The 11,023-nt window shown below is 37.0% G+C and overlaps 2 protein-coding genes across 3 annotated transcripts; one reads left to right on the top strand and one right to left on the bottom strand.

The window, feature by feature from the left end:
- Window positions 1-351: 351 nt before the first annotated feature.
- Window positions 352-3,840, top strand: LOC103994165 (uncharacterized). Of its 2 annotated transcripts, none has more exons than XM_009414489.3 (2): window positions 352-486; window positions 1,055-3,840. In XM_009414489.3, the coding sequence occupies exon 2, from the start codon at window positions 1,183-1,185 to the stop codon at window positions 3,481-3,483; it is 2,301 nt and encodes a 766-aa protein (XP_009412764.2). In that variant the 5' UTR covers window positions 352-486; window positions 1,055-1,182; the 3' UTR covers window positions 3,484-3,840. The 2 variants fall into 2 exon arrangements, with proteins under 2 accessions (XP_009412764.2, XP_009412765.2); XM_009414490.3 differs by having other exon boundaries at window positions 378-486; window positions 1,130-3,840.
- Window positions 3,841-6,639: 2,799 nt separating this feature from the next.
- On the bottom strand, window positions 6,640-9,195 carry LOC135618505 (non-specific lipid transfer protein GPI-anchored 1-like). The gene is made up of 3 exons (XM_065119396.1): window positions 8,776-9,195; window positions 7,034-7,093; window positions 6,640-6,927 (listed from the first exon to the last, which is right to left on the bottom strand). Exons 1-3 carry the CDS (start codon window positions 9,119-9,121, stop codon window positions 6,803-6,805), a joined length of 531 nt encoding a protein of 176 aa, XP_064975468.1. The 5' UTR covers window positions 9,122-9,195; the 3' UTR covers window positions 6,640-6,802.
- Between the last annotated feature and the right edge of the window lie 1,828 nt (window positions 9,196-11,023).

The following is an 11,023-nucleotide window of genomic DNA, read 5'->3' as shown; positions in this document are numbered from 1 at the left end:
GCTTTCAACTCCACCTAAAATTACAAGGGTGAGTGAGGCTCAAGGTTTGTTCGCACGTGGACAACACGTGACCAAAACGGAATTATTTTAGTTCCACTCGCCAACGTTATTTTTGACCTATTTATATGGCATGCTTAATAATTAAAGTAAATATTATTTTGTGCTTGAAATTAGTATTAAGTGTTTCATCGCTTTAAAATTAAATACTAAAATAGAAAATAGATGCACTTCAACTTTATTTATCATTAAAAATAGATACCTATTAAATGTTTCTCTAGAATCTTCCTTTTCTTCACAACTAGGGTTAATATTTAACTTCAGTTGGGGTTGAGTTAGGAAATGCGTCTTCTTCTTCCCTTTGCTCTTCTTGGGCATGTTGGTATTTCAATTTTCGACTTGGGGGAAGAATAGGAGAAGTGCTTGCTTTGCTTTCATTCAGCCCTCGCAATTCAAATTCCCGTGGATTAATGGGAGTTCTCCAAGCGGGTAACGTCTCGGTCGCTTCTGCTCCACTGCAGTTCGCTTTTGATCCAAATTTTGCTTCCGGCCGCGGTCGGTGGCGAGAGATTGAGCCGTCTAGGGTTTCTGCGTCCCACCTTCTGGGAGAACCGATTACTAAGTGATCGCTGCTCCGTGCTTCCAGAACCCTAGGCTCTGACCATTGCGTTGCTCTTTAAGCCTTTTGTCGGATTCTTTTTGAAGCTTTTGCCTTTGCTCCTCTGCTTTGTACTTGACGGTTGTTTCCATGTTTGACTATGGTGTTTTGGGAGTCTGGAGTTTGTCGACGCTAGGGTTCTGGTAGGCACGAAGATGGTTCAACTCAAAATCTTTCAATTCTTCGTAATGTCAGTGGATTTGGGGTTCGTGCACGTCCTCCTACCGGCAACAATGTTGTTCAAAATAAATTAAAATTTGAATTTTGATAAAATTTTTGGCTTCGTTTTTTTTAATTTAGGATGAATGTTGGCGGGCAGTAGGACTTCATGGTTGAAAATCCTGCGATGCTGTGTTCGTGCTTTTCAGTTGTGTTTCTCATTGTTTGCCTTTTGTTCAGGCGGAGGAGAGTATGTTCTTAAGGAATGTTTTCTAGCTGCTATGGAGCTGAACACTACGTTTTAATTGGCCTTAGGTGGTGAGATTTAATAGGGAGGAAGGTTTGCGTCAGGTAAAGAAGTTTCCAGAATGGAATGCAATAAAGATGAGGCCTTCAGAGCGAAAGAGATAGCCGAACGAAAGTTCATGGCCGAGGATATATCAGGTGCCAAGAAATTTGCCACCAAGGCACAGAATCTCTTTCCTGCGTTGGAGGGCATCAATCAAATGATGGCAACGTTAGATGTTTATCTGGCTTCGGAGAGCAAAGTGTTTGGCGAGATGAACTGGTATGCAGTCCTATCTTTAAATCCCTCAGCAGACGAAGACACATTGAAGAAACAGTACAGGAAGTTGGCTCTCCAGCTTCATCCTGACAAGAACAAGTCGATTGGTGCTGAAGGTGCCTTTAAGCTTATTTCAGAGGCGTGGGCTGTACTGTCAGATAAGTCAAGGAGAATGATCTATGACCAGAAGATTAATGTTAAAGGATACTGTCAGAGGTACTCTCAGGCCAAAAATTACACTATTCCTAAGACCAGCAATGGCTTCCATAATTTTGCCAAGAGTGCTGCATCAAGGGTACGAGGCCCAAAGAATAGCAGTAATGCAGCTCGAGCTACAGCCCATCCTTCATCTCAGCTGCCAAAATCCAATACATTCTGGACATCTTGCAACCGCTGCAAGATGCAGTATGAATATCTCCGTCTGTATCTCAATCACAAGCTTCTTTGCCCAAATTGTCATGAACCTTTCCTAGCATCGGAGACCGTGCTTCCCACAAGTCGACCTAGTTTTTCTTGGGCTGCATCTCGGCAGTTTCACCAGAATTCTAGCCATAACACCAAAAATGTGTATGGTCCTGGGAGAAATAACTCTAGCTTTTCAGGCATGAGAGCTTCTGTATTTCAACATGGAGCAAATCTGGGTTCATATAATAACCAAAACTTCCAGTGGGGCGTTTTTTCCAGAACAGCAGGAGTTGCAAGTGCAACTGCTTCATCAACTGCTGCTGCACAGGCTGCAAATGTTGTCCATCAAACATATGAGAAAGTCAGGAGAGAGCGTGAAGAGGCACAAGCTGCAGCCAAAAGAGCAGAGGCTTTTTGCAGGAAGAATAGTGCCATGAAAAGGAACATTATTGCTTCTGTCAAGCGCAATGCTGCTTCCAGTGATAGTCTACCTAACAAAAGAAGAAGGGGCAATGGTGATGATGTTGGGAATGATAATGGAGGGGTATGCAAGGAACATGGTGGTGTTTCTGGTGTCAAATGTGTCGATGGAGTTTCTGTAGAGTTATCCAAATCTAGAATGAGTGCTATGGAAAACAAGTTCAGTCAGCATATTACACATTTGGACATCCAAAACATGCTGATCGAGAAGACGAAGTTAGTAATTCATAGCAAATTGGGAGAGTGGCATTCTTCTACCACAGAAAGAAAAGAAGAGAAAGAAAGTGAAAAAAATAGACAAAAGCCAAGCAACGATGACAAAGTAAAGATAAAGGATTCGGTTCATGGTGATTTTACTGATGAGGAATTGTTGAACAAATCTAAGAATGATGCCGAACAATGTATTGGCGAGAAGAATTTAATAAATGAACATCCTGGTGATTCAGATAACGAGATTAATGAACCGACGTCAATGGATGTTCCTGATTCAGATTTTCATGACTTTGATAATGATCGTTCAGAAAAATCTTTTGAAAGTGATCAGGTGTGGGCCACTTATGATGAAGAAGATGGTATGCCTCGTCATTATGCACTGATTCAGAAAATTATTTCCTTCACTCCTTTCAAAGTGTGCATGAGTTTTCTCACTTCAAAGTCCAACAGCGAATTTGGATCTCTAAATTGGATTGCTTCTGGTTTTGCAAAAACCTGTGGTGATTTCAGGGTGGGCAAATATGAGGTCAATGAAACAATTAATATTTTCTCTCACAAGGTTAGGTGGGAAAAGGGCTCTCGCGGTGTTATCAAAATAGTTCCCAAGAAAGGTGAAATCTGGGTCCTCTATAGAAACTGGTCCCCGGAATGGAATGAGCATACTCCTGATGATGTCATTTACAAGTATGACATGGTTGAAGTACTTGAGGACTATAGTGAAGAACTGGGTGTAACTGTAACCCCCTTAGTGAAAGTGGCTGGATTTAAAACAGTGTTCCACCGTCACCTGGATCCTAAGGAAGTAAAAAGGATACAGAAGGAAGAGATGTTTCGTTTTTCACATCAAGTGCCATCTTATTCACTGACAGGTGAAGAAGCAGTGAATGCTCCAAAAGGTTGTCATGAGTTGGACCCAGCAGCAACTCCTTTGGAGCTTCTTCAAGCAGTCACAGAGGTGGAAACAGATGCAGTAATGAAAGCTGCTGAACAGATAGATAAGCTGTAGTCACAAATATCAAAGTTATAATAAGCTGGATAGTATCACTACCTTTTTTTTGGTGGTGACTACGACTAAGATGCAAGATGAATGATCTTTTTGAGATAATCTGTGATGGTTGTTATCAAGCAACTCTGACCAGAAGTTTGTTAGGATGCAAAGATAGCTCTCAGACATACTAGGTATATACTTCCTGCCTGTAGCTAATAAGCAATTGTCTAAGCTCAAAATTGTGTTTCTTTTGTAGGCTGGAGCTTCTAGACTGCTAAGCTCAGGGCCATACTCAAATGACTTGCACATAGCTGTATATTAAATGCCACTGCTTTCTATTTTCCATTTGTATTTATAAATTTTCCTTCTTTCCCATGGGGCCAGGATCAGGTCGAAGATTACATTGAAATATATACTTGTTGCCTCGATGGCCCATTAGATTCCATTGGCATATGTGACATTATAACAGAAATGGCTTCTGCATTGTTTCTGTCCTATGTCCTTAAAGATTTTTTTGTGATAATGTTTCCAGAGGTCTTTATATGATTTATAAGTGACGACTGTGACTAGGAGAAACTTTGTGATTGAATCTGTTCAATTTATTGCTTTATGAAGTAATTTGTATAGAAAACCATCAAAATAGTACTGCATAATTAGAGCTTTAATTAAAATGGATTACTACAAAAAAGAGTCTTTATTTTAAAGCAAATTTGACAACATTTATGATTTATCATTTCTAAGAGATTAATACCCAGTAATTATTTATGATACTGTTGTGAAAGGAAGCATGCTGTGAGGTGCTCTGCCATTTCATCTTGGTAAGTTTTATATTTCTGTAACAGAAATATAAAACTTATCAATTAAAGAGAAATTCTGTTTATTACTTGTTGGTAGGTAGTTGGAAATCTGTTGTAGATGCTGTTTGCTTTAGAAGGGTGGTGTTGTACACCAGCTCCGAAGACCGCATTGATCATGTTTCAATTCTTTTAAAAAAAATTTAGAGAAATCTTCAACCCTTCTTTCCTTCTGTTTCTTTTGAATTGCTTTACAACCTTACGTTGAACAAAGGTTTTTTTCTTTAATGTGTTTTGTTAATCTCAGTTTGAACTTTTTGGTGTCCTTGTAACCGAAGAGCTTAAAAAGGTTCTTTGTTCCCAGATTTACAAAATGGAAGTTGACTGTATGGTCCTACCATTCATGAATTCTGCTGCTTAATGAGATTCATTATATCTCTGAAAAGATTAGGTTAGAAGAATTTTGTTAGCCATGCATATTTTCTGTTTAATTTAGTTTCTTTCCCAATATTCATATTTGAAGTAATCATCCATAAAACAGGCTACATTGACATTAAAATAGTTATTGTTCCTGAGAAGTAGATGTCTAGGATGCTATGTATCCATGCCATGGGTGAATGCCTCATGCTATCTACTTGTAGTTTATTTGTCATACTTGAAGAATATGTTTCTTGTGATTTTGTTGGAGTAATGCTAGTTTTACAAACTTCGTAGACATCTTCATCTATCTTGCGATGTTGCTAGTTGAGACATATGCTTGTTATCCTTGTTATTTAGATACTGTCCATTTTTTCATTTGTCTTTTGGTTGGAGGCTGAACTGGTGATATAAAGAAAGTCCTGAATCACTGAAGACCTTCTAGAACGTCTAGTTATGATGTAATGTGAAAAGTCAAGGTTTAGCATGACTCTATTTGACTGTATAATTAGTTTTTTTATTTTTATTTTCCAGGATTTGAGCTATTTCTAAGATATAAACTGCCTGCCCTGATTTACTTTTATCTGGTAGTTGTAGTGTAGGAAAGACTTGACTCTAGAATAGTTAGATTTTAACTGAGCTTTTGAAATTCTAGCTAATCCAGCTATATTTACTGAGAATCTCAAAACACTTTTATAGAAAGGTGGATGATTATTCAAACACTACATCCAAACGTTTTAGAATTTCAGGTAGATGATTATTGGCAGATGATCATTTAAACACTACCTAACCCAGCCTTAAATGCTTTATTGAAGGCAGCTGTTTATTGGCAACCATTTTGTAAAGCCATATTTATGATCAATCTTTTTAAAGTCCTTATAGGACACTTGATGTATTACTGTATGCAAGGGATGCAATTTCAGGTACGGCACTCTTACCTGTTTTTTGGTTACATATTTAAAGCGGATTGATTTTTAGATTATTCGGTTGAATAGAAGGTCAATAAATCAGCCACAAACTGGGTAGGTCATGTCAAAGTCTATCCATAGTGTGAACTATGTTTTAAGAACTTGTCTGCATTAAAATTATAAATCACTTTGTCAACTTGAGTGATAGATAGAGTGCATTGCATTGTCAACTGTATCATGAGGTTCTTCACCTATCAAATCATGAATGATACATTTTCCATTAATTAATGATGAAGTCCCAGTAATGTCTTGTGAAGCATCGATATGGTTAGATGACTTAAAAAAGATATGTTGATGCATGAATGAAAAATATCATCTTTGTTGTTCGATAATTTTGACATTTATTTGGTGCACAGAAGTATATATCATTATAAGTGTCAATAGTGAATGTAACTAACAAACATATTATTGGAGAAAGAAACATCTCATAATGTTTTACAGAGTATTGTCAAGTGACAAGAGCACATTATCAAGATTCAACATCTAAACGACTTCCTCACGGTAAGGATTCGCAAACTACCCACCAAGTATTCCAAAGTATATGATTTATGATCATTTAAAGTTCACATGCTTGTTGTATCGAAGCATACAAATGTGATAATATCACGTTTTAAGGGATTTGTGTTTTACAACACATGCCAAATAGTATATAGCATCAAGAAAGCTAAATAGCATCGAGAAAACTATTGAAACCCAAAGAAAGAAGCAAAAACTTGCTCTTGTTTGATTCATAACATCGTCGGAAATGCGTGGCATCTGCAACATGGAATTGTGCCGTAAAGGAAATATGATGAGGAAGATAAACAAGCTTCTGATGCTCATGCATTCATTGCACACAACTTGAAACATGAAAACATATGCTGTTGGAAATGCGTGGCATCTGCAACATGGAATTGTGCCGTAAAGGAAATATGATGAGGAAGATAAACAAGTTTCTGATGCTCATGCATTCATTGCACACAACTTGAAACATGAAAACATATGCTGTAAGAATATATAATCAACTGCGGAGAAGAGTCTTTTTTCCTAAAAGTCATAATCCAAGTCCGAATCTGAACAAATACGGATTGTTTTGCTCTGGCTGAAACATCAACAACTGAATGACGACGACGACAACAACATGAACGACTAAGAAGATCTTTGGAACTGATTCAGCTGCTAAGATAAAATAGATAAGAAGGTAGCTGTGACTAATCCAATCGCAAAGGTTCCATAGAGGCAGATGCTGTGGATGAATGCTTTTGAAGGTGCCGCATCTGCTGATCCACTGGAGGTGGTATTAGCTGCGATGCGACAAACATGAAAGAGAAGGAAGTTTAGTTGATGCAGTTGATCTGAAGCCACTGCTGGGATTAGCCTTAAAGGTGTGTAGATCTTATGAGACCCAACCTGTCGTAATGTTTGTGAAGATAGAGTAATCCGGTGAGCTCCGAGACAAGTTGAGAAGCTCTGGCAAAAAAGAGGACCACAAGAGAGTGAGTGAGAAGGAAGATGCAGACCAAACATACATGATGCTGCAAGACTGGAGCAAAATTAACTTCCATGTCAACAACTGTTGTTGTCATTATTGGTAGCAATAACTATATAGCTTAACCTTCAACTGGTGATGCCTCCTTTGATGAATTTAGCATTGCAGTATTTACTGAAAACCCCATCCAATGCATGAGAAGGTATATACACATGACCATCATCTGATCTCTTTGGTGATATATGAAGTTCTACAAGGACAGATCAGACCTGATGGATATACAAGTAAAAGGAGGAACTATAAATAAAGTAAAGAGGGAATTGGCCAAGACCAAGTGTGGATGCAAACAATGAGGGAAATATCATCACTACTACACAACTTACTAGTAAATGAAGCTTTCTTGTGTTCCCTTATTTGTAATTAAGTTTCCATTTAATCAATTTTGTGTTTCCTTGTTTGTAAGTCCTTTTACTGTTACCCTTTCAGATTTTCATGTGGTTCTTTGACTTGAATTCTTTATCAATCGTATGATGCTATTTGCCAGATAAATGATGAAGATAGGATTCGAGCATAAGACCTTACGATAAACTAACTATCAAGATTTTTATCGGTTAAACGAGCTGACACCTTCGAACCTCCTCATGTAAATTAAAAACATATAACTAACCTAATTATGAGCAAAATCCTCGATTGATGCGTTAACTAAATAATATTCCAATGAAGTCTTAAAGATCTTTGCAACATAGTTGTGTGATTCCTTGATTCGTGTTTTCCAAGTGCCACAAATTATCTAAAATATTGACTAAAATAGACACACTTATCACAGGTTAAAAATTGTAAATCTTGTCTAATAATTTTTACATATAAAGAATCTTCTTCGAAAATTTTTCTATCAAACTCACTTAATAAAATTGATAATACAAAACCATATCTAATAATCGAGGAGGAGATATTATTTAGCTTAATTGTTAGGTTGGCAAGTCTCACATAATCCCACATCAGGAAAATCAAGTTTGGTATCTCCTGTTTAAAATCAGATACATCATAAGAAAATCTAATTGTTTGTTTTAGGCTTTTCTTGTTTAATAGTTTTGTGTTTTATGGCCTAGGAACTTCTTCCTAAGGCATTTGTAATAGTCCCTCTTTTATAGTAGTGGTTTGCTCCTCTAGTATTTTTGTTATTTTTATTTTTTATGTTTTATTATCTTTTTTTGAATTGTCAAATTATCATTTGGTAAATTTTCTGGGACTAGCTCTAACATTAATTGGTAAGGAGGAGGAGATCACCCCAAAGACCATTGGCATCAAAATCCATCTTTACCGCTTATCATTTGTGAAAATAAAGAACTATATGAAAGGGAATAGTTTGATTAATTTGGAAGTCGGATGTTAAATTTAGGGCAAGTAGATCAAGCCTGAAAGCAGTCCCAACCAAAGGAACTACACTTGTACCTGCATCCAGAAGCACTAAAACCCTAAAGAAGATGATAGATCTCGCCACTCGACTTGAAAATGTTTCGGATAAGTTGAGGGTTTTCCAATACTCTTTAAACATATCATCACAAGGCAGGAATCATGCTCTGAGGAACTGATCATGCTAATAATAAATACATAGCAAGATCATATCACGGACAGGATTCGTAAATGGTATAGTGTGGCTTACTGGGGCAGTCGCTGACGCTGGAGTTGGCAAGCTTGCAAGCGGTGGGGAGTTGCACAAGCCTGTCAACCTTGAGGCCGAGGGATTTGAAGGCGGAGGAGCCGGAGTGCGTCTGTTGGATGACATAGCAGAGGCAAACAGGTTGGGAGCCGCGGATATCCTTCACCGAGCTGCAGCAGTCGCTCGTTGGCTCTTCCTTGCTGCCACTAGCGTAGTCCTGGCAGGGTAGCAACTTGGTGATGTCCGATGCGCACTTGTCCTGCAGTGAGTCGTCTGAGGCGGACGGACCAAGTATGCACAAGAGGAGGAGGAGGCAGGAGAGGAGGGAGGAAGAGTAGATCCCAGCCATGATGGGCCTGACGTTTAATGTGAGAGAGCAACCGGTGAGGAGGAGATGGATATGTAGAGATGGGAGGGTGGTTTGAGAGGTGGGATATTGATGAGGCGCTGCGTGAGGCTTTTAATGCCGAGCGGGTGGCAGATGTGTGGGAACACGCCAAGACAGTGTCACGAAGATTATACCCCCCAAAAAAGCCAAAAAAATACCTATAAATGATTAAAAAAATAACATATTTTACTTATATAAAATCTAAATAACTATCTATCATTATTTTTTATTTTTTTAAAAATAAAAAAATAAAAAAAACTTCTATTTATTATGATTACCCTATAATTTTTTTAATTTCTCAAGCCCTCAATAATTATTTTTTTTATTTTTTTGAATACTATAAAGTATGATTTTAACTATAAAAAATAATTTTTATTTTTTTTCCAAGGCTCATAGATCCCAACTTGTAACACCCATGATTAATCCCACGTCGAAAGTGGGTAAGATTAAGATTGACTTATAAGGATATGATGAGTATACTATTATCAACTTTAGCTTAAGCATTTTGGTCAATGGTTTAGATTAAACAAAATTGATAGGTCAATGGTCAACGTCAAATAATTTATGATTATTTGATTTTAATTTTTAGTATTAAAAATTTTTATATGATAAAAATATGATTATATTTTTTTATGAATATGATATTTTGTCAACTCACACGCACTTGGTTACCAACCATAAACCATGGTTGGCGTGGCTATAAACACCGCCATGTATTTATTTGTTTTCTTTTGTGAGAAAAAAAGGTCATGCAAAAGTATATAAAAAAAACATGTCATGCTGTGGTTTTTAATGCTCATTGACACTTGTTGAGCTGGAACAGATAGATAGATAGATAAATGCTTGTTCATCATATTAATAGGGTTGTCTACGACAATATACCTTAAATGAAGCCAGCTAATTATGTCACAGATTTTGACGAAAAAGTCAGATAGACAGATGATAAATTGGGGAAGAGAAGTAAGGAACATTGCTGTCGAAACCCAAACTCGAATTGCTCGTCATTAATTCGATTCAAATTTGTCGAATCGGTACGAGACACTAAAGACTCCAATTTGATTACTTAATATACGAATGATAAAAGATTCATGAGAAAGAAGAAGATGATGTGATAAATAAAAAAATTTATATATGAATAAATATAAGGAGACCGTAACGGAATTAAATAAAAATCATAATCAAATAAAACATCAAGATTTATGTGAAAATTTTCTCCAATGGTAAAAATCAAGGATAAACCAGAAAAAAAATCCACTATAAAAATAATAAACATACAAATCTTTGCCCAAAACTCAAGCAACAATCACAAGAGAATAACTGGGATATAAAGATTATGTAACCATGCACAATATCAAAAATCTTCCCAACTAATCACAGTAAGAATTCACTACAAATATGATCTTGAGAACAATGCCTAAATGATTGAGAACGACCTCTGTATTATCCTTATCTTATTTCCTTTCCTTCTTCTCTTATTTTTTTTATAGTCATTGTTGTCTAACCGTCATATCTATTAGTTAAATGAATTAGGATTTAAATTAAATGAAAAGAGAGAAAACTAAAATGGGCTGTGGATAATTAAAGGCCCATATGGCTGAATAATGGGCCATCTGCCCAACAAAGAAGCATCTGACTCATTCCCCACGCATCCTCTGTTCTCAAGCTTAAAAGCGTTTCCCAAACGACGCATCCTTTAAACCGTGTTCTATTAACACCACATTCTGGATGCAAGGAAAAGGATTAGATCAAATCCCGCATTCCATGTCAACCAGATGCCTAAAGGGAAGGTCATCAGACTTGAAGGTTAGAAATGCTCATTTCTATCTATCTTCACCTCCTCTCATTCTTCATGAGAAGTCTGTG

The sequence above is a fragment of the Musa acuminata genome, chromosome BXJ2-8, assembly GCF_036884655.1.
Source record: "Musa acuminata AAA Group cultivar baxijiao chromosome BXJ2-8, Cavendish_Baxijiao_AAA, whole genome shotgun sequence".
In the NCBI taxonomy this organism is placed as follows: domain Eukaryota; kingdom Viridiplantae; phylum Streptophyta; class Magnoliopsida; order Zingiberales; family Musaceae; genus Musa; species Musa acuminata.
Note: the sequence above shows the minus strand (reverse complement) of the source record. Positions and strands in the feature narration are given on the sequence as shown.